The 27,538-nt window shown below is 38.4% G+C and overlaps 1 protein-coding gene across 3 annotated transcripts in view; it reads right to left on the bottom strand.

Moving 5' to 3' along the window:
• Positions 1 to 376: 376 nt before the first annotated feature.
• SLC12A1 (solute carrier family 12 member 1) overlaps positions 377 to 27,538 on the bottom strand; it is a 104,731-nt gene continuing 77,569 nt past the window's right edge. For all 3 annotated transcript variants that reach the window (XM_045449817.1, XM_045449816.1, XM_045449818.1), the window contains exons 21-27: positions 18,647 to 18,790; positions 15,709 to 15,840; positions 15,359 to 15,470; positions 13,208 to 13,294; positions 4,400 to 4,535; positions 2,732 to 2,799; positions 377 to 1,692 (exon numbers count right to left, since the gene is read on the bottom strand). In XM_045449817.1, the coding sequence (XP_045305773.1) occupies positions 1,557 to 1,692; positions 2,732 to 2,799; positions 4,400 to 4,535; positions 13,208 to 13,294; positions 15,359 to 15,470; positions 15,709 to 15,840; positions 18,647 to 18,790 (815 nt within the window). In that variant the 3' untranslated portion in view covers positions 377 to 1,556. The remainder of the gene's footprint in view (positions 1,693 to 2,731; positions 2,800 to 4,399; positions 4,536 to 13,207; positions 13,295 to 15,358; positions 15,471 to 15,708; positions 15,841 to 18,646; positions 18,791 to 27,538) is intronic.

Here is a 27,538-nt window from a genome sequence, read left to right on the forward strand (position 1 = left end):
GCTGAGTCTGGGCTTGGAATTCCTAATCTTGATTCCCAGTTTCAAACAAGCTTCAGACAAGGCAACTGATTGAAACATTTTTTTTAAGTTTATTTTGAGAAAGAGAGAGAGAGACAGCGTGAGCTGGGGAGGGACAGAGAGGGAGAGACAGAATCCCAGGCAGGTTCTGTGCTGTCAGTGCAAAGTCTGAAGTGGGCTTAAATTCACACACCCATGATATCATGACCTGTGTGCCAAGATCAAGAGTCAGACGCTAACTGACTGAGCTACCCAGGAGCCCCACAACTGACTGAATGTTTAATGCTCACATTTGATATGCCATTGTACCGTGATCTTAGTGACTGAAAAGTAAAAACATGAGCTAGGCCAAAGCAAACAAATTTCAGTGCTTTTATTTCAGGTTCATTGTTTTCCTTGTATTTTAGCAGTTAGAATAAACAGTTGAAACATGTTAGGAAAAAAAATTAAGTCATCCATCAGAAAAAAAAAATTATAGGGTTTTCAATGTGATTAAGTATAATAAGAATACTAACAAAAATGAAAAAAAATCAATACTTGCATGTTATATACAACATACAAATTTGTAATTTTGTAAGTTTCTCCACTTTACATTTTAATTATTCTTTTCAATCCACACAATCACTATATAGAGTAACTAAGTATATGATTCAGGATATATTTGTTTATAATGGTTTGAAAATTTGTGGTATGTGGTTTTCAGTTAGACATCTATGAAGATTTCATCTGTGTTAACCACTTAATTAGAAAAAATATGCAATGTACTATGATGGAGATTTCAAAATATTTAGTAGGTGAAACAATTGAAGTTTATCTATTAAAATGGAATCTAGTTTATTTAATTGGAATATTGTTGCCTTCTAATCCAGCTAACATACTCTCCAGTCAGCAGCAAATTGAAGCCCTATGTTATCAATGATCGCTCAGATCACTCTAAGTATATAAGCTATGTTACATTAAATAACCTTATTTAGGTAACTGCTTTAAACATTCTGTAGACTCAAGTACTTCTTAAAGTTTTCAGTTATTGATTTTCAAATCTTCTTTGTAGGTATAAGCCTCTCAGAAGGCCAAGCATAATCACAGTTCCTGCCCAGCCCGTCTTTTCCTTTGATAACCACCCATGGTTACTATACCAGCCTGTCAATAAGCATTTAATGAAAACCTGCTATGGGGCTGAGGCCTCTACTGGAGCTGAGAAGCAAACAAAAGATTAAGTTTGCCTAGAGAGGCTTACAATCAAGTTGGTGGTTTTCATGAGCATAAGCCAGCATGGTTTCCTTGATTTTCTTATTTATCAACAGCAACAAGAAATTGTTTTTCTAGGGGTAGCATTGAGTTGGACACCCTCTTAAGCTGAGAGAGGAAAAAAAATAGCCCCCAGTAACTAATAAAAAAATGACATAATTTATGTGGAATCCTGTACGATTGTCTCCAGAGGTTTGCATATCCATCTATCAGATTTGTAACATAAAGTACCACACATGTTTCTTAATTATCTACACATTAAGTTAAGAGGTGTTCTTATCCTTCATGTATTAAGAGTAAAATGTCAGCACATTTTTGTGGTTTCCTCTAACTAGTAAAACAGGAGGGAGGTTCTTCGTGAGGATTTCCAACCAAGCCATGTACAACCAATCTGATATAGATCCTTTTCTCGCCACTGGAAGGCTCCTGACAGCAATGGAAGAAAAATTTTAGAAGTGACAATTACTACAGGCAGTAACATCACTAGTCATCCGAGCTATTTAATAACCAGTGGCCTGAAACTTTTATAACCCTCCCCCACAAAATGAAAGCATAGACGTTATTCTGAACATAGATATTAAACTGATATGTTTCTTGGATAATACAAATATCTATAAACCAGAAAAATAGGCTTAGGCACTGTAGAGTAGCAACAAAGCATAACTATAAATTTTCACTCCTCTTTAAATAGAAAATTTGATCAGGCAATACCTCTCCTTTTTGGATGGAAATGATATTCCCAGTAGTTTAAGTCTCTTATATTTGGCAGAAATCTCAGAAAACAGCTATTTGAACCCTCTCACCCAAATTGGGAGACTGTTCTAGGTCTTAGGTGGATAGTTCTCCAGTGTAGACCTTGAAGACATATTAATCTTCACACACAGGAATCAGACCATGAGGTATAAACGTAAAATAGTTAGTTTTCATGTTTAGCTATCACTGCTTGAGTCCACATTCATATTTACAACGGGTACACTTCTAACATTTGTGGGATGGAGGTTAAGAGTGGAAATGGGAAAGTCCCCTGCCTTTTTCTCCCACCCTGACCTCTTCCAACAGAGCAAGGAGCTTCCTGAACATGCTATAGACTCTATATCTCAGGACCACTCCCAGAGAAGGAGCCCATGAGCCTCAGAGGCTGACTTAAGGCCTGCTAGGCAGGGAGTTCCAGGGTCAGGTTCCTGGAGCATGGTCTGAAGAGGAAGCCAGGGTTCTACGTGGGCACATGCCCTGGCCCCATGGGTAGGGCACACCGGATGGAAAGTCCAAGTGGGGCCTTCTAAAGCCCACGGGCTCCAGTTGGCAGGGTCTCAGGGTGGCATTTATTTTCCTTCACGGTCTAAAATCCCACATGTTCCAAATTTTTTAAAACTTTCCACCTGAATAGTTTAGACTTTTTAAGTTGATTAACCCATTTATCTAAGATTTCCCTGTAACATTCTTAAATATCTGCAGTGATACTTACAGGACAATGAGATTAGCAGCTCTTGAGTGTTCCTGTAAGAGTTCATTCAGGCGAACTTGGCGGTAACTCTGTGGACAACATTCAGGTTTTGTTGAGGGCAGTTCTACCAGAATTATGAATGATAATCTATCTTCTTCCCTCAAATAGTGGAGAAGTAGAAAAGCCTCACTTTAAAAAATTACAATTATTTCATCCATATTTGGAAACTAACGGCGTTTTAAAAAACTCATGAGAATTTTTGGAAATAAAAAGAGTAAGACAAGGTCGTCATTGTGCAATAGTGGCTTATTAAATTCTAAGGGAAAAAGCAAGCAAGCAGAAGACATGGGTAATAGTAAAGAGAAGATGAGAATGGCCAGATCTGGGAACAGGTTTGAGGTAGAAGAAAACTAACTGAATCTTGATACCTAAGAACATAAATTATATCCTCACCTACACTGTTTAGGCTCTTTGAATATTTTATCAGCACAGGGGACTCGTTCCAACTAAAAAGTCAACCAAGACTCACTTGGAAAAATAACTACATTGATGATTTTGCTTTGATGAAAGTAATATTTATTATTATATTTCATTGGTTCAGAAACCAAGGCTTAGATGTATGATTTGCTCAATTATATGAAAAATCTTTGTCAGATCTGGGCAGTTTATTATACACAGTTTATAAATTTCAGCTCAGGGGGCTCCTGGGTGGCTCACTTGGTTAAGCATCCACCTTCAGCTCAGGTCATGATCTTGCAATTTGTGAGTTCGAGCCCCACGTGGGGCTCTGTGCCGACAGCTCAGAGCCTGAAGCCTGCTTCAGATTCTGTGTCTCCCTCTCTGTCTGACCCTCCCCCATTCATGCTCTGTCTCTCTCTGTTTCTCAAAAGTAAGTAAATAAACATTCAGGGAAAAAATTTTAGCTCAGTATTTTTTCTACTAAATTTGAAAGGCTTTAGTATCTCTCATTCAAATTTGTTTCAAATTCAGCTCCTAATGTAGTTTATTTAAATTCTGTAGTTTAGAGGTTTCTGTGGCCCTTTTCCTTGAATATCTAATCCAATTCAAATGTCAGTTCTTCTACTTAATTCTGTTGTCCCAGCCCTTTTCATTATCCTCATGATCACAACTTCATTCAGCTCAGGCCACATGGGGTAACTTCCGTCTTCTGGGTTCTCCAGAAAAGCTCCCCACTTAATATCCATCCTACAACATGTGCCCAATCTAACTTTCACAATTCTTGTTCCAATTGCATATTTTCTCAGATCCCTTTGTTAGTTTTCATAGCCTCATCAGGTTAAAATTTCTTTGTTACTTGTGTTATATTGTGAGTCAACTACCTTGATCTACTTTGCACACATATTGGCTTAAATTATTTTAGACTGATGGGTATGTCTCCTGTTCTATAAAATTAAATTTGAAAGAAGACTTCATAATATATATCAATAATCTGGTTTTTTAAAATCTTTTTTAAAAAGAATTCATTTCATATTAAAACTGGAAACTAGTTTCTAAATCCTCATATCCCATAATATGATTGAAAAGCACTTGAAAAATGCAGAAACCCTGGATCTTGAATAATGAAATTCTATAACAGATAATGTTACTTCTTGATCATTAAATCAACTGTTGTTTTCTTTTGCAGCTAGTTAGACAGTAAAGTAAAAATTAAGGAAGACAAGTCCTTACCTTTTCCTTGACTGCTTCCAGTTCTGCATCTGTAATTTTCCACGGGGTTTCTCTCTTTAATTTCTCAGCAGTTGTTAAATCTTTGCAGCTTTCATGGAGACGATATGGTTCAATCATCTCTTCAAAGACTTTCCAGCTGAAATTGGAATTATAAAGGAGGGCTCACAGTGGGAAACTAACTCATTATTTCACAGATACTCCAGGTATGACTGGCTCTGCTGGCTGCAGAATCAGAGCTGAATGTCATGCAAATCTTTTAAGAATTATCTTTGCAGGGGACTTACTGTGAGTAAAGTCATGGATATAGTACTGCCTCCCTACCCAAGGCAAGGCCTCAACATGTTTGAGGCCTTGTTAGCCTACTGGGTATTAGATCCTCAATATAAACGCACCAACACACAGATAGCAATTATTCTGCAAATACACTTTCTACACGGTATAGTCAAAGACACAGTTGTAATGTAGACATGTTAGCCCATAAATAAGTTTCCATCTGCTGAACTGAGTTTCCATCTGCTTATTGTACAGACTGTATGGGAGACATTTATGGATTAATGTGGGAGATGAGCTAGGTTCCTTGGGGTGGGAGCTGGCAAGTCCTGCCCTCCCCTTTAGTCCAGGCGCCCCACCCCCTGCTGGCAGGGGGCTGTGGACAGCTAGAAGAATAATAAATTTAATGGTTATAGAGCAATTTGGATGTATGCTGCAAATAATGGAGCTTTCGTCCTTCTGATGTCTGCTGTTGCTGCCTGAGATTTTTAAATGACTGTTTTTCAGGTGCATGTCAGAGAAAAGAAAACAAAAATCAATAATATTTTAATGTCTAAAAATCCAAGGCCATTTTAGAGCAATTAAGAAGATGTCATTGAGTAGAAAAGTAGCAGTGCTATCTCACAGCTGTAGATCATTTTAAAACTTGCTAGAAAAACTCATTCTTGTCTTTCATAAGAATCTCATAGGATTTTTTTAAAACAGTAGTACAAAACAAAGCTTATAATTTATGAGAGTAGTTGTCTTTAGTGTGCTACTTTAAGATGATCTCAAATATAAACAAGATCTTTTGGTTTCATGTAATGTAGCTTACTTATAATTTAGTACCTTTGAATTGAGGGGGAACTAAAATCAAAGTGCTGTTAGGTTAAGAGGTGCCTGGGTGGCTCAGTTGGTTAGGCATCTGACTTCAGCTCAGGTCATAATCTCACAGCTCGTGAGTTCAAGCCCTGCATCGGGCTCTGTGCTGACAGCTCAGAGCCTGGAGCCTGCTTTGGATTTTGTGTCTCCCTCTGTCTCTGTCCATCCCCTGCTCATGCTCTGTCTCTCTTTCTCTCTCAAAAATAAACAAATATTAAAAAAAATTTTTTTGTTTAAGTGCTATTAGGTTAAGGAATTAAAATATGAGGAGATGAGTTCAATGATCTCATCAGTTGCTCTGATTTAGGATTTGCAGATCAAAGTGCAGAGATTACAAAGGAGAACATGCCAGTGTGCCTTTGTTAGGGATAGAAGAGCTACTTAATGTAGTAGAGTTCTGACATTTTGACTCATTTAGAATGATAGACAACACCAGAGAACACTGATATGCCTTATTATTCTTTCAGCTACACAATACTTCTCTTTGTTATTCCTTCCAACAGTGCCATGCCTTCAGAGACCTTTGGCAGTAATCTGTGCAGTGGAAAGACCCTGGCCTAGGAGAGAAGAGCCTGAGTTCTTAGTCCTGCTCTTCCATTGTCCCTCCTGGACCTGGATAACCTTGCTTATAATAGGAGGTCATGATGGTTGCTCAAAGCTGGCAATGAGGATTGGTGTGATGGTTAGATGTCATCTGGGTAACAGTGCTCTGAGAAGTATACAGTGCCCTGTAAAACCAAGGCATTCATTTTACTGAATAGCCACAGGACTGAGGTTAGTACTGACTCTCTGTTTAAGCTCTCCACGTAATTATTTTGATCAGACTATGTTTTCTTTGCATCTCAACCCTGGTACTTACTAGGAAGACCAGTTCAAAAATAGTTTCCTAAGAAATGGAAGTAGAGTAGAGGTTGCTTGCTGTCTCCCTGGTATTCATACTATGCCCCTTTGGATGGGAGTGACTCCATCCTCAGCATCAGCTAATCAGGACAATTCTATTCCTTCTACCAGAGCATTTGGCCCGGGTAGACACATAGCCCAGGCAAGGTTGACTAAGAGGCACCTAACATCCCATTGACCACAGTAAGTGGCTCATGGCTCAAGCTGGTACAACCTGAATGGAGCCCATCACCTGAGTTCGATGACTGAAGAAGAGACAAACCTTCTCTCCCACTGAACATAAATGAGCAAGTATGTAGATTGCTATTGGCTGTCATCCTGTTTTTATGAGCTAAACCAATTTGATTGATGATTTCATAATGGAAGGTGGGGTAGAGATTATGGAAGAGAATTAGTCCTTGATTACAAAATTAACCTTCTAGATCAAACTTTGCCTGAAAGCCAAAACATAGTTGGATTTTTCAGTTATGTTTGCAAATAATTTTCATTATTCAAGTCATTGTAAGTTTTCTTTTCCTGGTATTGAAACATGCTAAGTGACACAATAGGTTATAATGGGACTGTATTTGCCCATTTACTTTGTCTGAACTCTTAAAGGTTCCTTGTCTATGTTCGTCTTTGACTTCATCCTAAGGTTCATCCCTGAACTGGCCATTTTCCATCCTCCTAGCTAGGTGATGCAAAGGTGGCTCAAGATTTCTATTCTGATTCTCATTAAATCTGACTTTTCTTTTTAATTCACTCTAGAATAGGCCAAGATTTACATGCTATTGAGTGTAAATGGCAATGAATTCAATTTTAAAAATTAACTTATACCTGCCCTGCCTTCCCCATCCTGTTCTTCACAAAAACAAAGTTTAAAAATTTTTTAATTGCAAAAAAAATTTTCCCTGAGTTCATGTAAGATCTCTTTTCTCAAATTAATATACCAGTTGTTTTGTGACCACTTTAGTAGCTTCAAACTAAATTATCCAGTTAATTGCTTCTACTTTCTCTTTAATTTCTGTATAAAGATTGTTGTCTTTTTGGCCTATGGCTTTTAATTCAGCATATTCAATAAAAAATTAATTTAACCACAAGAGATTTTCAGTTTCTCCAGGCTCAATTATTTTCTCATTAACTTTGCTTTTATACTCCCTTTCACCCTTGCCCAGTCATATTTATAATGTTTCTATGATAAAATATCTCCATCAAGACTTACTGATGTTTTATGGGTAGCTGAAAGATTTATTAGAGGTAACTTAAGGCATTTAACATTAGCCTCCAACTTGGGAATGATTGACAAACTATTTTCGACATTGTGTGTCACCTGGTGACCAAAAAAAAGCCCAGTGATGGAGAATGATTATTAATGGTAGATAGGGGCTGCCTAGTCAAGAAAAGCTGAAGTTGAGCTGGTGCTCTAAGCGTTGGGCCCTGGAACCAGGGCCACATCAGCCCAGAGGAAGAGTCTTCTTCCTCTAATTGGACCACTTAGAGGAGATGCCTTTTAAAAATTATCACAAACACCTCAACAAAGTAGGTTTAGAGGGAACATGCCTCAACATAATAAAGGCCATAAGTGAAAAACCCACAGCTAATCATCAACAATTGTGAAAAACTGAAAGCTTTCCCTCTAAGATCAGGAACAAGACAAGGATGTCCACTCTCACCACTTTTACTGAACATGGTACTAGAAGTCTTAGCCACAGCAATCAGACAAGGAAAAGGAATAAAAGGTATCCAAATTGGTAAGGAAGAAGTAAACTTTCACTATTCGCAGATGACATGCTACTATATATCAAAAACCCTAAATATTCCATTAAAAAATTACTAGAACTGATAAATGAATTCAGTAAGATCACAGGATACAAAATCAATGTATTGAAATCCATTGCATTTCTATACACTAATAATAAAACAACAGAAAGAGAAATTAAGAAATTGAGAAAGATATCCCATTTACAATTACACCAAAAATAATAAAATATCTAGGAATAAGTTTAACCAGGAGGTGAAAGACTTGTGCTCTGAAAACTATAAAACATTAATGAAAGAAATTGAAGATGACACAAACAAATGGGAAGATAATGCATACTCATAGATTAGAAGAACAAATATTCTTAAAATGTCTATACTGCTCAGAGCAATCTCCAGAGTTAATGCAATCTCTATCAAAATACCAACAGCATTTTCACAGAACTGGAAGAAATAATCCTAAAATTTGTATGGAACCATGAAAGACTCCACATAGCCAAAACAATCTTGAAAAAAGGAAAACAAAAGAAAAAAGAAAAGCAAAAAAAAAAAAAGATATCTGGAGATATCACAATTCTAGACTTCAAGTTATACTACAAAACTATAGTAATCAAAACAGTATGGTACTAGCATAAAGACAGACACATAGATCAATGGAAGAAGATAAAAAACAAGGAACAAACCCATGATTATATGGTCAATTAATCTTAAACAAAGGAGGCAAGGGCATTCAATGGAAAAAAGACTCTCTCTTCAACAAATGGTGTTTGGAAAACTGGACAGCAGCATACAAAAGAATGAAACTAGACCACTTTCTTACATCATACACAAAAATAAACTCAAAATGGATTAGAGATGTATATGTGAGACCTGAAACCATAAAAACCCTAGAAGAGAGCAAGGCAGTGTGACAGTGGCCATAGCAATATTTTTCTAGGTATGTCTCCTGAGCAAGGGAAATAAAACCAAAAATAAACTATTGGAACTACATCAAAATAAAAACCTTCTGCAAAGTGAAGGAAACAATCAATAAAACTAAATGGCAACCTAATGAGTGGGAGAAGATATTTGTAAATGATATATCTGATAAACTGTTAGTATCCAAAATATATAAAGAACTTACACAACTCCACACCCAAAAAAGTAAATAATCCTGATGGGTGGAAGACATGAACAGACACGTCTCCAAAGAAGACATACAGATGTCCAACAGACACATGAAAAGATACTCAATATCACTCATCATCAGGGAAATGCAAACCAAAATTACAATGAGATATTACTTCATACCTATAAGAATGGCTAAAATAGAAAACACAAGAAAAAGTAACTGTGGTGAGAACGTGGAGAAAAAGGAACCCCGTGAAATGTTGGTGGGAATGAAAACTGGTGTGGTCACTCTGGAAAACAGTGACTTTTTTTGGAGCTTCCTCAAAAAGTTAAAAATAGAACTACACTGTTATCTAGCAATCATACCACTGGGTATTTTACCCAAAGAATACAAAAACACTAATTTGAAAGGACATATGCATCCCTATGTTGATTGCAGCATTATTTACAATAGCCAAATTATGGAAGCAGCCCAGTGTCCATCGACTATTAGATGGATACAGAAGAGGTGTATATAGACACAGTGGAATATTATTCAGCCATAGTAAAGAATGAAATCTTGCCATCTGCAGCAACATGGATAGAGCTAGAGAGCATAATGCTAAGTGAAATAAGCCAGTCGGAGAAAGATGAATACTATATGATTCCACTCCTATGTGGAATTTAAGAAACAAAACAAGCAAAAAAAGGAAAAAGAGAGAGAGAGAGACATACCAAGAAATTTACTCTTAACTATAAAGAACAACCTGATGATGACCAGAGGGGAGGTGGATGGAAGATGGGTGAAATAGGCGAAGGAGACTAAGAGTACACTTATCATGATGAGCACTGAGTAATGTATAGAATTGTTGAATTACTACTTTGTATCCCTGAAACTAATATTACACTATTAACTACACTGGAATTAAAATTAAAAACTTAACAAAAAATTATCACAAAGTACCAGATGTGCTACCAGTGGCCATCTGTGAGATTTACTGAATGATCATTCTCTGTTTTAAAATAGGGTTACCTTTACATATTTGAATAGATTTGCCAACACCAGATACGTGACTGTTTTACAAAGCAATATGGCATCAGTTATGGTGGAAGACCGAAGAGAGGAGAATGGCACTTCCAGCACCCCTCTTCTTGGTGGTGTTTTTTCTTCACACCAGGTGACATTAGCTGCAAAGATTCTTTTACTCCAATATAAAATGGATTTTGTTTTTTGCATCTTCCTCAAGACCTTGAAATATCAGAGAAAAAGATCTCCAAAATTGTGAAATCCAATTCATTTTTTTTTCCTGAGAAAGGGAAATAGATCTCTTCATTGTAGGATGGTGAGGATATTAGAAACACCGAATTAAAATGGAGTGTAAAATCAAATTTAAGATACCAGGACAAAAGCAAAAATGCCTGGTCCTTTGTTTCTTGCTACTCTCCATAACGTCTGCTGCCTAAAAAGAGAAAAAAAAACATGGCACAAAGTTCAGGGTTAGTAAAATAAATTGTGTCTAGACTATGATGGGCACTCAAAGAATGGAAAGACATTAGTGGAAGAGGTACATTGACATTCTTCATGATAGTACAGATAAGACAGGTATGCAGGGGGTGACCACAGCAGCTGGGCAGAGAGGAGCATGGAAGAAAGGGAAAGAAACAAGGACTTGAGTAGAGAAAACCAGATTGATGGGTATAGAGACAAAGGATACAGGAACAAATTAATCAGTAAGCACAGAGAGTCCTTAGCTACTGCTAAGACAAACAACAGCAAGAGGAATTTGGCTGCAAGAAGTAGATGACTAATTTGTGCCCAGCATTGAGCCAGGGCCTCTGCAAAATCCAAAGGCAATAGGGTACACCGTGACTACCCTCCAGACAACAGTAAATGGCTCTATGCTTGCAGAGCTCTGGCAGGCTCTAGCCTGTTGCAAAGTAGCACATGCTAGGAAATCATTGTACCTGCTGTGTTATGAAATAGAATGCATTTCCACCAATTAGAGACACAAGATGAGCCTGTTTGATCACATCTCTGCAAATGCCAAGAGGTGATGACCTAGGAATTAAAATTCTTCAAATGAAATGTGGGAGGTTACCAGAGATTACTACACGACAACCCAATTCATATCAGAAAGTTAATTACATTTACCAAGGAGAATTATAAACTTTGTTCTTAATTTTTCTTAAGTATTTAAAGCTGCAGAAATAGAGGAATACAAGGCATTGGTGGTATATATGATATGAAGACATATTCCATGGTAATAACCAAAATGTAATCTGTTGATTATAGCTTTCTTATCACAATTAAAACATTTTGGGGGCACCTGGGTGGTTCAGTCAGTTAAGAGTCAGACTCTTGGTTTCAGCTTCAGGTCATGATCTAGAGGATTGTGTGTTCAAGCCCCACGTTGGGCTCTGTGCTGGCAGTCTAGAGCCTGCTTGGGATTCTCTCTCCTTCTCTCTCTGCCCCTCCCCACTTCTCTCTCTCTTTTTTTTTTTCTCTCTCTCTCTCTCAAAATAAATATTTTTTTTTTTAAAAAGGTATTTTGTAAAGCCACTTTAATTGATCCATAGCCTTAGAGGAATCATGAATACCCTCAAATAACACAAAGTTCAATGTTGTTGTTTAGTCAATAAGAATGCATCTTAAATCTAGTTGTTTCTCCATTAGTTATTAAACTCATCTAGGATCAAAAGAAGGGAAGGGCAATAAGACTGGAGTGTGGAACTGCAACCCATCAAGAACTGCAGGTGAAGGGAGAAATGACTGATGGTCAACAGAAATGAGAAGAGGTCCAACAGGCCACCGAGAACCTAAGCTATACAGAGATCCTCATTTCCCTTTGTAGTCTCAACCTTGAAGGACCACTCCACACCGAATCAAATGTGCTAAACTGCATCCAGATGTTGGGGCGCCTGGGTGGCTCTGTCAGTTGAGCATCTGACTCTTGATTTTGGCTCATGTCATGTTCTTGCAGTTTGCGGTTTTGAGCCCCACATCACTGCACTGAACTGAGCCTGCTTGGGATTCTCTCTCCCCTCTCTTTCTCTGTCCTTCCCCACGTGCATGGACGTGTGCTTTCAATCTCTCTCTCTCAAAATAAATAAACTTTAAAAAAATTTAAATTATATCCAGATGTAATAGTAAATACGATTCTGGACTGTAAACAGTTGAAAATGTTTTATAATTGCTAAATTATCACTAGGTATTTTATTCAGTCTCAGCTTTAATTTCCAGGCAATTTTCTTACACCTCTGGGAATTCCTGTGAGAATCTAACCTACAAATTGTTTTCACATATATGGCTTGACACATTTAACAATTAACAGGGGTTAAAAAGATGTCATGATCTGAAGACATTTAAACAATTCCTTCAATTTTGTCATTTTAAAATTTTGAAGCCAATACATTTCTTGGCCAGGCTTCAGTTTTAGAGGACCCCCCGCCTCGCCAAATTTCATAGCTTGACGTGCTGGGTCCCTAGTGCCTAAAAGTGAAAATGGCCGTGGAGGGTGGGTTCTGTCATTGTGCCAAGAAGACTCAAGCTGTTTCTATCTTTTCTATCAGAGCTCCCCCTGCAGGATGCCCCACTAGGAATTTTAAATGATGAAAGCTTGCCCCCGACTGCTCAGTCCAAAAGAGTCTGAGCCCGTACTTCCTGCTATTTTGGCCACCACGGAAAGCAAGAACAGGAAGGGCAGTTCTAAAATGCTAACTAACCTGTGTTTCAACAGCTCTCCCTCTCAAGCTCAACTTTACCATAAAACCTTTTCCTTCTGTTAGAATTTATTTGATAGCTCGGCATGATTATTTGAAGTCCTTTTTTATTATATCTTATTAGGCAGTCACTGCAGTGAATAGATAACATTTCTACCCCTTAATAATCAACACAAAAGAAAATGAGAGAGTACCAGGGGTAAACAATGGATCTTGTTAAATGTTTCGTACCTCTCTTTGTTTGGCTTAATGTTGATGTCTCCAATGATATGGATATCTGCAAATTTTATCCTAAATTTGCTCAGAAGGGAAGCCATTCTGAAAACATAAAAGAGAAATACCCCATCACTGCATGTTTCGCTATTTTCAGTCAAAGAGGTTTGTGTTTAAGATACCACAAGCAGTCATGTCTTATTTCAGGTTCACTTTCACACAAAGGCTGTGGTCAGGGTTTGATTTTCATCGCAGTGTATTAAATGTGGACCAAGCGATTCCACCAAAGACAGAGAAATTCATGTAGGTACAAACCCTGGAAACAGAAAATCCAACCCTGCATTCATGTTCTAGGTAAGAAAATATAGAGCTGTACATGCTTCCTTATCATTTGGGGGGAAAAAAAGAGGACAAGTTTTAACATTACTGGCTATTACCTTGCTGATAATTTTTATAGAGTTACTGACAATGTACTGAAAAACTAATAATTATGTCATATATATTGGAGGTTCTTTCCCTGGCAACTGGAATTTTTTATATAATTTCAAAGTTACAGAAAAATTGCAAGGACAGCACAAAAAAAAATCCCAGATCCACCAGCTGTTTATATCTTGCTCTATTTCACTGAACACTTTTTCTTCCTTATATATAGCTACCTCTATCTACAACCTTCTTTTCCTTCTTTCTTTCTTGCCTTCTATCCATCTGTCCACCTGCCCATCTGCCATTTAAAGTAAGCTGCAGCCATCAGGTCCCTTTCCCTCTAAACACTTGGGTGGGTATTTCCTAAGAATAAGAACATTCTCTTATACAAACCGAGTATAATTTTTGAAAGCAGGGCATTTAGCACTGATGACATACTATCATCTAATCTACCGACCAATTTTAAATTTCATCACTTGTCCCAATAAGTTACTAGAGGCTTTAAGAAATAGAAATTATTATATAGAAATTATTATAGCTATCATGTTACTTTCCATTTAAATATGACTCTCTTTAAGAGGAATTAAATCTATATATCTATGTCTATGTCTATGCCTGTATCTCTATCTCTCTATCTCTATCTCTATCTCTATTTCTATCTCTATCTCTGTATCTATATAATATCCTTCCAGGACAGAGGAGAAAACATGAAAAATTACTGAATAAAAGCCTGTCATTATTTTGTAATTTCAGGAAGGCCTCAGGATGTAGTCCTACCATAAGGGAGCAAGGGCCACTCGAGGTCGCTCTTCAGATTTCCACCAGAGACCTTTGGATGCACCACATTCTCAATATCCTTGCTGCCTCCACAGCCACATGTCAGACCTCTGTGACTAAATTAATGACAAAGCTGCGAATTTCCACGGTGGGCACTTATTTATTTTTTTAATTAAAGGAATTTTCAACAGTTATTCATTTAAACTCTTTCAAACTACAGATGAGAAACTGGGGACCCAGATATGTACGGTGACTGTGACAAAGTCTTGCAGCTCGTTGGTGGCAGAGCTGGGACAAGGATTGGGTTCAGTCCTTTAGTTCTATTTTAAGTGTACTGTGCTACAGTGACCACCACAAATCAAAAGGTTCGACCCCCCACCCCCACCCCAAGGAAGCTATTGAACACAAATCCCTTCGGGCTTTTCATTTCTTGGATACATTTACTAGTCAAACCAAAACAAACATTATACAAGATAATGATGCTCTCAATAAAGAATTGAGATGAGACTTCTGTGTCAAATTCCTTTTAAAAGCATTTGTGGGGGCGCCTGGGTGGCGCAGTCGGTTAAGCGTCCGACTTCAGCCAGGTCACAATCTCGCGGTCCGTGAGTTCGAGCCCCGCGTCGGGCTCTGGGCTGATAGCTCAGAGCCTGGAGCCTGTTTCCGATTCTGTGTCTCCCTCTCTCTCTGCCCCTCCCCCGTTCATGCTCTGTCTCTCTCTGTCCCCAAAATAAATAAACGTTGAAAAAAAAATAAAAGCATTTGTGGCAGGGGATCAAGGGACATGAAGACAGTGATTACAAAATGTATGCAATTTATTGACCAGAAAACCAAGTAGACACCAGGCTTATCGCGGTGGCTTTATCTTTAAATCTGTTGTGCCTCAAAAACACTTAAAGTTCTTAAAATTAAAGGATTGAAACAAAAAACATCCCAAGTGTTCTAACAAATGAGTGATGAGTTACTCACGCAATTTTTTCTTCTTCAATGCGGTTGATCTTCCCTCCAACATAGATCCTTAATTTACAGTCTTTCCATTTTTTTCTGAGAGTCAAGATATAGGGGATAAGGAGTGTTAACCCTGAAGAAAGAGTAAATTATGACAGAAAGTATAAGCATATCTCACTGAAAGAGAATGAATAGCCGTATATCTTTATTCATTCCCCCATTTGTTGCTCCTAAATAATTTAAAATCTCTGGGAAACAGAGAAATATTATTCTTAAACTGATATCATTTTCATATACCTTCCCATGCAGTTTGTTAAATTTATCAACACAGTAATTTTGCTCCCTAGTGTATATTCTGGAATTGTTTTTACCTCCGTCATCAAACAACCACCACACATCAATTGTGCCTTTTCCCTGTTTCTTTTTAAATTGGGTGCTGGCTTCCACTAGTTTCTGGTTGAACTCCCCCACGTGCATTGACTGGATTGTGCTCATGCTGCTGTCTGTAATGAAAGAAAAGTGGTATACCTATTGGTCTTTTGAAGAAAGAAACAAAATAACTTGCCAATAAATCTATTCAGGAAAATAGAGGAAGGGTCATGAATTTTAAGTGTTTTTATAGCTATAGGTAAACAGTGAGCTATGAGAAGGGGAGATAAAGGTCAAGTTCCACAGTAATTTAGGTTACCTTCAATAGTCCAACAAAATATGATATTGGTTTTATGATTACAGTTTTCATTATAAAACAGTAGATTATTTTCAAGTTCTTAGTAATCTCCAGGGTGGAATTTATTATTTAGACAGGTAACGATGCTAAGTTATCTGATACAATAGCCAAAAACCCCCATTTTACAAAATTTCAGATATAACTCAATCATATTTCAAATTTACTTGAAACTAGAACATGTGGTGATTGGTTTTCTAGAGATAAGCAATAGAATCGGAACTATTTCTTCATTAGAGCATTCAATGAGTACAACTGGTATAAATTCCATGAATGTCTGCATTATGAAAGTGGCTAGGGACCAAATGCATCTTGACTCTATGACCCTTTGGACCTAATGTCAGCCTGGCTTGCTCTCTGTTTTCAAGGAGACTCCTGAAGCCAAGGAAAAGCCATGGAGCTCTATGAATGAGATGAAAAAGCCAATACGGAAAGATAAAATTCCTTTACTAGAGTTATAGATAAGGGTGCACGTAAAGTACTTAAACATTTTTTTGATGCTTTTTCCACCCTATCAAGGATACATTGAAAGTCTGCTAGGGAATGAGGCCAGTTTGAGCAGGACCCTCACTCCTATTTGCCAGTAGAGGTTTTTGTTGCTACACTGTATATATTATTTCTCATTTCCATGTCTTTTAAAGTTGTGACTTTATTGCTCTATTTCAAAGAAATGATGTCAGCCAAGTGCTTAGAGTAGGGCTGACAGCTGCTTCCGAGCTTCCTCTCTGATCTGAGAGGTTCTGAAGATGCTTTGTTCTGTCTTTTGCGGCATCCATGTTTTGGGCCTGTCAGTCCTGAAGCAATTATCTTACATTGCTTCTATCTCCCTAGGACTTCTGAGGGAGAAAGTAAATATCTTTACAAAATGGACCAAACTCTGCTCCCACTTACATGCAAATCAAAGCATCCAGGGGACTCACGCATTAGTGTCTGGAGGTAGGGTTTGTCCTGATCTAGAACTCAAAAGAGTTGTCAACCAGCGAAGGCCCAGAGCAGTGAAGGGGCCTGCTTTAGAGCTGCATTTGAAATTTTAGGTGTTGGAAATAAAACATAACATCATTTTGCTTTTCTGAGCAATGAGACATGTTGACTTTCAGAAGAGTACCTCTTTGCCAAAAGATTTGTGATGCAGAAACAGGCTTCCAAAATAAATAATAAGTCCCTTCTCATTAATAAGAACATTGATGCTTCCCTCCTCTGCCATCAGCTAAAGAATAGTATTGGGCTATGACTTCTGAATTTTCCATTGCTTTTCGAGACGGTAACTAACATTGAAAGACTGAATGGTAGAGCAGATTCAATGAATAGTTAACATGTCTCATGAATAAACCAAATAATTGAAAAGGAAAGAAGATAGTTAGAATCTAGATGGTCTTATTCTAATATTTACATTCTGAAAGTCCTGATGTACCTCCAGCTTTAGATTCAAACACATCATTTTCCTAGACAATGTCATATTAAGGTACATAATATATAATAAGCTTTCCTATAGCCCATGGAATATTCCAGAAACCCGAGGGTACTTCCAGTATTTGAAGGGGGCAATGTTTATATTTTATGTTATAAATATGTTGTAAATATATAAAAATATTTTATTACAGGTAAAATTTCATCCTTGGACTATAGTAGGAAAACAAGCAAACAGGTCCAAACTTTTTCCAGGGTATTAGAAGGCCTCATTGAAGAACCTCTTTGAAAGAGGTCAAACTAGCCTATAAGCCTGCTAAGGTGCAATATGGATCTTGCTATTTGATGTAAAAAACCTCCCAGAGAAATAATCTTTTCTGGGCCTCATACCAAGTGACTTCAGTTAAGTATAGGATTATTTGTGTACGTTAACATTATAATTTTCTACCAGCAGAGGTCGCTGTGGACCTCATTAAACTTAAACCCATGGTTTTTCTGGAAAGAAAGCAATTTCTTATTTACAAAAAAGTTATATATTTGAATCACCTATTTATAAATTTTACAAAAAAGCTCTCATTCTGTGGTCTTTCGTTACTGGGGTGTATATTGGACATTCAGAGGTTGAGTGTACCTCTCCGCTGAAATCTACAGGTAATTGGTATTAAGAAAGTTCCTAGTCCAGAATTCAGGTTTGTGATAAAGATAGCTGCTTTTTGAAACTAGGGTTCTAGCTGGATCCCTCATTTACCTGTACTAGTTAATTTAAATCTCCTTAAATGTCTGCAAGGTGTGTGTGTGTGTCTGTGTGTGTGTGTGTGCATGTGTACAGATAAACCCATTTGGGTATTCGTTCTTAAATTTCTATCCCCTTTCCATTTTAACTAAGAAATGTCTATTTTATGGCACTCCAATCTGCTTAAGCACTTCAGGACTCCCAAACCAAATATTATTATTTTAAAATTAAGTTTTTACACTTAGATGGTACAAAGGGCTTAATGTTATTGATAAATGACAACAATGTCTACATTTTATCTGTGCTATCGTCTTGAAAGAAATGTCTTTCAGTCCTGAGCTACACTCAATGCCCTCAACATCTTAGATGCTGACTTCTGACCCCTATAGATACTCAAGCAGTGGCTCATTTCATAATCTTTCTTGCAAATTTGGAAAGCACTTACCTTTCTTAGGCGTTGGCTTAGTGATGTTCAATTGGCTAGCTTTTTTAAACAAGCCTCGGATGCCTCCACTCCCTTCTTCACATTCGTTATCTTTGATAGTGGCTTCCAAAGCCAGCCGCTCCTGTTCCAATTTCTCTAATTCATCTAGTGAAAGAAGACAAAACTCACTTACTTAACTCAGTGACAAAGTTTCTAGGAGCCATCTCATAGACTATTTTAATATAAACGTGGTGGATATGCAATAAAATTAACATCATGTGATTTTTCCATATGATTATTAAAAGGTAATGCATATCAGTAAAGTATATTCAGAAAGTAATAACTAGCTTGGAAAAATATCTCTATGTGTTGTTATAATACATGAAATCACTGGGCTTTTTATTTGTGAAGGCAAGGGAGGCTATTTAATGACATCTTTATTCACTTCTGGCAAAAACCAAAATGCCAGATCCATTGTACATAAGATCTTGTACACTGTATGCCACTGATTTACTGACCTAAACTACTGTGTCAGATATTTTACAAGTAGAGGTGACAAAATTACCAAAGTATACTGGTATATATCAGGCACCCAACAATGCCTCCTGAACTGCAACGTAAAACTAGACAGCAAGAAGTAAGGAAAGGTAACCAAACTCTATAAAGGCTTAAATAAGCTCCGAATAGAAATTACAGTGAAAAATATCCACTAACAATTCTTTCTGATAGGCAAAATACTTTCTGGAATGAGTGACCAAAGGGAAAGAAAGAAAAGCTGAGGTTTCTGTGTTCCTGTCCGAGTTCAAATTGCTAAGAAGGGTCTCACAACACTCGAGTCTGGAACAAGAGTCAAGCTGTGCAGCCCCCTGTCCAGGGCTTAGACCCACTTTCCAAGCTTTGATGTTGCATCTGACTGCCTTTTATCTTTTTTGGATTCTGATTGTGACGAAAAATTCCTAGCTCCTATGTAATGCCCTGCATGCCTCTCTGACCTCAACCTACATTGGGTCAGGGTAAATAAGACTTTAAAAACAGTCATGGGACAGTGCTTAAAGAATGATGGGCATTCTTGCTTACAGTGGGCAAGGTGGCCTCTTGTCAGATCCCCTCATCTTCTTGCTTGCTGAGAACAGAGCCTTAGAAAATGAGCAATGTTCCGAGGAACAGAGTGAAAAACCTAGATTCAGTGTTACAAAACACTGGTAGGGCTTCTGTAAATGTCAGCCCTTGGAGCCCGTTGCCTTATCTATCTGGGAAGCGAAGCTATACAAACTCTAGATTTATCAATTATGTACTAACTAAATCTGTCAGGACAGTCACATCCCTAGACGGTGCTGTTATTCAGCTACACAGAATTGTCTGGCCTCTTTCCAGGTCTTAGCAATTAATCTTTTGCCAGTGGCATGAGATTTAAGGTCAAATCACCCATGTGATTTCCCCAAAGCCTCAAAGGTTCTCAAGATCAGCAGCTATAGAAAATCTGAGAAATTAGACTGATGGTATTAAAGCTCAGACAGGAGTTGCTTACCCCTGACTTTTGAAAGGTGAACACAAGCTGCATTGCACTGGAGGTCATGACCCATTACAGCTATGCTGCTGGCTTTATGTGACATTAAGCAAGTCATTGACTTTTCCTATGCCTCTGATTTCCTATCTGTGAAATGGAAAATTGTAACCCTTCCCCTTTCCCACTCTCCCAGCTTTGCGAAAAGAACAAACAACAGTTTCTGCATGGTACTTTGTTGCTCCTTAAAGACCAAAGCAACGAGTGTGTTCTATAGGCAGTGTATTTATGCAACTTCTGGAAATGGGCTTAGTCATGCAAAGCAAATTGAGTATTTTGAGAAGCCTGGGAGTTATTTTAGCAGTTACCATTTATTGCGCACTCTTTGGGTGCCAGGGATTGTGCTGCATATTATTCCTTCCCAAATGCTTCTGAGATAGTTGCTATTGTTATCCTCATTTTTGAAGATGAAGAGACTGAGGCTCAGAAAGGTTAAGTGATTTGTCTGATGCCACCCCGAAAGTAAGAGGGTTCAAATCCAAAGAGGTCTGCTTGACTCCAGATCCTGCATATTTCCCTCTATGACGACCTCTTGCTGTTCGCTCATTACTATTATTTCAGACTTGTCCCTTTAACCTCCAACTCTTCATCGTCAGATGAACCCGGACACTCTCAAGCACGTGGTGTAATGTCAGGTTAACTGCCCTATGCTATGGTCCCTCAAATGTACCATATAAAGGGAGGATCCTAAAGACGCAGGTATAGGCTGCCCCAGAGCAGCCCCAAAGTATCATGCCCCTTGCTTTCATCTACTGTTTGGGGTGCTGTAGGGGCCAGTTGAGGGGTCATCTACCCTTTGCAGTCGTCCGGAAGGTGCGTATTTGTGTGCGTCTTCGGGGGCAACTGCCAGGGCCATGCTGGGGAAGGGTTTCTTTTGCTGTACTTTTTTGGCAGACTCCAGCACACCCTGTGATTAGACACAAGTTGCCACATTCTTTGTCCTCTAGTTTGGACAAAGGAGGAAAAAAGATAAATCCTCCTTTGTAACAGAGTCAGCTGGCTGAATGAACTGGGAGCTACTCCAACTATTTGCTCAAAGGTATGTACACAGCCCATCCTGGACAGAGCAAACTGCAAAATCCCAGGCCCCAGAGACAAAACCAGACTTTGCTTGAATGCGTCAGATTCCGCAGTCCCCTCAAAGACAACAGACAGAGGCCTACGGAGAGAGTCTGTTCTAAGGGCTAAAATCTGCTTGCTTGGCCCTCTTGGATTTTCAGATCCACACGGTGGTCTGCTCACTTGCACAGTGACTTTGCAAATTCTTATTAGAGTTAATTCTTAATTATTCCCTTTGTAGGTGATCTAAGGGCGCCTCCTGTGCAATCCATCCTTTTCTAATTTCAGGGCTAAGCAGAAGTGACGGTTTGATTATCTGTTCTGAATCATCTATCTGGTGTACAGCTTGCCTCTGTTCACATGCGAGTCAAGAGTGGACTTTGTGAAAACATTTCTTTCAACAAGAGTACTCGCCAGCTGACTTGTGGAAGTGTGCCATTGGCCACAAAGGGGGGTGAGCCAAGGGAGTATGAATGGAGAGATATAAACGGATTTCCACGAGCACAAAAATAAAAATTACTCATTCCCTCACGACTGCATCTGTGATGTTCAGGATTCACAAAGCCCTTTCCTCATAGTCTCTTATTTGATCCCAACACAAGTACGGGGATGCAGGCAGAACTAGTGGCATTCTCCCCATTTTACTGGGAAGGAAACTTGGGCTCAGACAGTGCAAGGTTGCACACTGGTGATGCAAGCCTCCTGCTTCCAATTCTAGCTCCCTTGTTACCATCCTTCCTCAGCAATAGGCCCTGACTGCCAATAGCTGCCTGTTGAAGAAATCCACAGTCTGCATTTTTTTGAAGAAGCCATCCCTAAATCTCTCAATTAAAGAAATTTTTATAATGCTCTATATTTCCATGATACTCTGCTTCAAACTTTATTCCAGTAGACATAACTGCGTGACCTAGACTAGTTTTAAGACACATGTTTTTTTATGCCCTCTAGACTGCAAATTCCTGGAGGGTAGCTTATTTCATACTTCATCACCTCCATTTATTGAGAGTTTATTTTGTGCCAGGTACAATGCCAAGCACTCTGCAGCCATAATATCCTTTAATCCAAAACAATACATCTGTGAGCTAGGGGCTATAATTATTTCCATCGGAAAACGTGAAAAGTGGGACACAGAGAAGATGAGTCATTTGACTAAGGTGACACAGCCAGAAAGTGTCAAGCTGGGATTTAAACCCAAGTCTGACTGATTTCAAAGTCTTCACATACTGCCTCTTCCATTCTCAGCTGTGCCCAAACCTCCCTCCTCGTGCCTACCATCACAGTAAACACTCAAGAATACTTTGTTGGGATAAAAGAACAAGTCAATGCTATTCAACACAGTTCAATACAGTTGAAAGTATCTCTATAATGGAGGGAAAACAAGTGAATTGTGGTCACAGAGGAGCATGTGTAAAATTATGTGGAGGGGGGATACAAAAGACAATGTTGAAAAGGAGTGGGGTTAATGCCATATACAGAGTTATAGAAAGAGGACATAATAGGGGCTGTTTGCCCAAACCAGGCTGGAATGTCACAGAGGGTAGGACAGGCAGGACTGATCACAAGGAGAGTCAAGAGAATGAGTCCTTTCCCTGGAAAGACCCACCACCTGGGCATCAGATGGGAATTTGAATCTTCCATAATAGATAATTCTATAGTCTATCACAATTTACAAAACCACAATGCAAGAGAGAGAGACAGAGAGAGACTGAGAGAGAGAGAGAGAGAGAGAATAAGAGCCTGCCTTTCTCTCATTCCAAGATTAAGAGAGTTTCTGAGGTTCTGATGATGGAAGAAAAAGCTTAGACCTTTCTGTTCTCTCACTTGAGTGGATTTGTAACCAATTCCTCAGATATAGTCCCAAACAGTTCTCATGCAGAGAACAAAGAGTGACATTGTTCCATGTCTTCATGCAAATGCCAAAACCACTTGAACAGTAGTTACCTGTTTTCAAGTCCTTTATAAATTGATTGTATGATAACCAACGGGAGTGACTATAGTTTGAAATTCAATTTAGTTGTCAAGATTGCCTCAAATGTTCTATCCCCAGTCTTTACATATATATATATATATATATGTTTTCAGAAATAGGTAGGAGTCTACACATTACAATTCACTTTGAATCTCAAGGATGGAGAACAGTCAATTATCTGACAGCAGAAAAGGGAACAGGGAAACCCACTGAGGAATCGCATCGCCTCCCATTTCACAGCATCCTTTCTCTTTATTAATTATTAAATTATGATTCTTTCCTTGGCCAATCAATTCAAAGCTGTAAATGCTCACATGAATCAACGTGACTTACCCCAGATGAAGTCTCGTTGAATTGAAGGCAGGAAGCAATCCTGCAGTGGTCGTCTTCCAATCAAGTAATTATTTACTACCCTGCCATCTGTCTTTATTTTGCTAAGCTACTCCATCAGACACAGCAGAATCCCCATGCTCGGAGATGGTCATAAATCGTGTAGTACTTACATGGAGCACTTGACCGCAATATATTGCGGATCACGTTTCATCATTTTATGCCTACCAGTGCAATTTGGACTCTTTGTTGTAGATGGCAAACTTGCTAAATACCCCTGGGAAGCTAACAATATGAAATATTGCATTTTTTTGTGTTGTCAGGCAATAAATTAATTTATTAAGAGAAACTGTCAGCCATCAGTATTGGATGAGTTGCTGCAGTGTACAAGTTAGAATGTTATGAGCATCGATCTTATTTATATGAAAAAGTTATTCTCCTCACATAATCCTGTGACACAGTATAGAAATAATTGTCATTAGCTGGTAAATTACCTATAAAGCTGATTTCTATTCACTGCTTTATTAACTACAGTATATGGGCACTCTGAATTGCTAATATTTCCTTTAAATTATAATCTGTGATGACACTGTGGTGCCTGTGTTGGAAAAGCTATGATGATAATCATTAACATAGTATAATGCAATACTTAAGATTTATCAGGCTCTTATTAAGCCCTATATTACAGTATAATATAATGAAACACAAGCTTATTTCTTCCAATTCAAAATCTAATATGAGGGTGGTGTCATAAATTACATAAACTTCAAAATAATGCATGGAAATGTGGCATAAAGTTAATTTCTATCATTATGCTGTTGTTTTTCTGCATGTTCTTCATGTATTTGTATAACACTTTTTTGTTTACTCTAGATAATTGGTACTTATAATTATTTTATTAGCATCCAACTGTATTTTTCCTTTCTTGAGTAAGAAACAGAAATATTTCAAACATCAAAGTTGATATAAATTGGATACATCCCTTGGGAAATTAAAAGGGGATGCAGTTCACTACCAGGATTCTTTCAGAAATACTACAAAATTTGCTTGCTGTATTACCTTACAGGACTAAATTGATGGTGCATTTTGGTGGATGGAGCAGGAAAGGATGGGAGTGATATTTTCCAGCTACCATCTCATCTTTCAGCTTGAGGAGATCAACATAACATACAAAGAAAATGTGTAATCTTAGTCATTTTCCTCTCTAGATCTCCTTCTTAAAAGGTAGACTGGCAGTTTCAAACAGACACAGGTTTGAATCTTACCTCTACCAATTGCTAGCCTTGTGAATCTTGGGTAAACCTCAACTTATTACCTGTTCGCTGGGGCAAAGATAGTACACTCTTCATAGGGTAGTTGGGATGACAAATGTTATGATATATGTGAACATGAAGCATAACACGTGGCGCATAATAAGTGCTAAAAATGGTTAGGGGTGCCTGGCTGGCTCAGTAGAGCTTGTGACTCTTGACCTCGGGGTTTTGAGTTCAAGCCCCACACTGGGCATGGAGCCTACTTAAAAAAAAAAAATGGTGGCTCTTGTTGCTGCTAATGTATTAAGTTCTGCCAGAAAAAAAAAATTAATTATGAACACTGAATGAGAATTAGTATATCTTTCTGCAGATGTAAAAGATCCATAAAAGAGAATAGGGGCATAAGACAGGAAGCCTGAAGATCTCTTTGCTACATTTTTGCACAGGATAGATTCTCAGCTTTATCTTTTAAAGCTCTTCATACATAATCATAGAGTATACATATCACACAGTGGTTCTCTATCCTATATAAACGCTTGATCTTCAATTTCTTCTTCTCCCTTACAATACACTGGATTGGCTGCATCAGGAAGTTCACCTAATCCTCTTACATTGCCTTCTGTTATGAGGGAGACAATCATACATGGCCAGATAGAATCTGGACCATCAGGCACTGGCCCTCTCAAATCCCTTTCAGGCTTTTCCTTCCTGATGAATCAGTCAACAAAATCCCGATCCTCCTCTACCTGGAGACCAAATGCCCCAAGAGAAAAACAGGCAACTAGACAGCTTGCTCTACCTCCAAAGAGAATTGACACTATTGTGCACAATCGTCCTCAATTTATCACTCTACACTTATAAATCTACATACCTAATCATCATTCCTCAACTCTTTTGCTCTAATTTTAGAAGATGAAGCTTTTTTTTTTTTTCTGTTTCAGACCAACTCTTCCATCCATGCCTATCCCATGATTCATCCTATTCCTCCAGAATCTTACTCCATGGGTCATCCTTTGTTTTCATTTCCATCTTCAATCTCTCCCATTATCTTGGGCCCATTTCCTCAGTGTGAAAACATGACCCTCTCTTGCATTCTAAGGTCAATGGGTCTTCCTCTGGTAAATCTCTATCTCTTTCCTCTCATTTGCATCCAAACTTCTCAAAGTGGTGGGCCACATCCATAGTCTCTGATTCTCTCCTCAACCCACTCCAACCCAGATCCTGCCAACACCACTCTACAGATAAGATTTTCACTCAGATTATCTGTGCTGTGTCAATTGCATTTCAGGAACAATCTCACTGATATTTCCTGCTGTATTTGACAATGTTGATGATTCTTATTTTGAGCACTCTATTCCCGTAGCTTCTGTGACACCACAGATTACTGGTTCCTTTATCTTTCTGAGGGCTCCTTTCCTGCTCATCCTTTGGGGGCTTTTTCCCTATACTTTGGGGCTCTCGACTACATGCACTCTTTAGATTTTATTTTCCAGTGTCATTGTTTCAAGTTTTACCTTAACTATGAAGTCTCCTGTACCAATCCACTTGGGTTGCCATAACACATACCACAGACTGGGTGCTTAAATAATAGACATTTACTTTCTCATAGTTCTGTAGACTAGAAGTCCAAGAAAAAAGTGTTGGCAGGGTGGTTTCATTCTGAGGCCTCACTTCCTGGATTGTAGATGGCTGTCTTCTTCCTTTCTTCTGTGCTTGTCTGTGTGCTAATCTCATTTCATAAGGACACCAGCCATATTGCATTAAGTCCCACCCTTGTGATCCTATTTTATCTGACTTACTTCCTGAAAGACCCTATCTCCAAACCCAGTCACATTCTGAGAAATTAATTCGCTACAGAACTCTGGGGGAACATAGCTTGGCCCATAACATCTCCTAAATGTGCATCTCCAGCTCACACTTCTCCTTTAAGACCAGGACTATCTAACTGCCAATTGGACATTTCCGGTAGAATTTCCCACAGGAGATTGTTTAAAACTAAACCAGGAGATTGGCTTCATTAAACCTACTCTTTCTCTTGTGTTTCCCATTTCCACAGGCAGTATCACCATTGATGCAGTCAGCCAAGGGGTCCTTTTTCACTCCTCCCTTTTTCATATCCAACCAACCCCCAAATGCTGCTCTGTGCGTCTTCAAAGTAGTCCTGTCCTTTCCTCTCCATCCCTAGCTCTAGTTCAGGCTGTTTCGTTCTCTGCCTTTGATTTTTACAAAAATCTTTTTGATTTGTCTCTCTGTTTCCATTCTAGCCCCTGTAACTGAAAGAGTATGAGATGTAAACCCCAATTTGACCACATTATTCCATCATTTAAATCTCTTCAATGGTTCTGCACTGTCTGCAGAATATTTCTACACTTTTTAATATGGCAAATGAGGCTTTTAAAATCAGGATCTTATATCAGCAGCCTCAAATTTCACTATTATCTGCTTCATACTTCCTACTTCAGTAACCTGAATCTGCTCTGGGTAGCCCATATACCCCATCCTTCCATAATCCTGTGTATTCACACCTTTGCTTGATGCTCTGGTCTTTGTCAGGAATGCTGTTTCCCAAACTCATTTCTCTTTCACCCAACATTGCCTAGTTAACTCTACTCATCCACTAGATATCAAATCTAAAGTAACTTCCTCCAGAAAGACCTCTTGGAGTAAGATGTCCCTCTCTCTTCTCCATTATACTCTACAAATATACTTACTAGCACACTAATTAGTTTTGGTCTACC

The sequence above is a fragment of the Leopardus geoffroyi genome, chromosome B3 (assembly GCF_018350155.1).
Source record: "Leopardus geoffroyi isolate Oge1 chromosome B3, O.geoffroyi_Oge1_pat1.0, whole genome shotgun sequence".
NCBI classification, from domain to species: Eukaryota; Metazoa; Chordata; class Mammalia; order Carnivora; family Felidae; genus Leopardus; species Leopardus geoffroyi.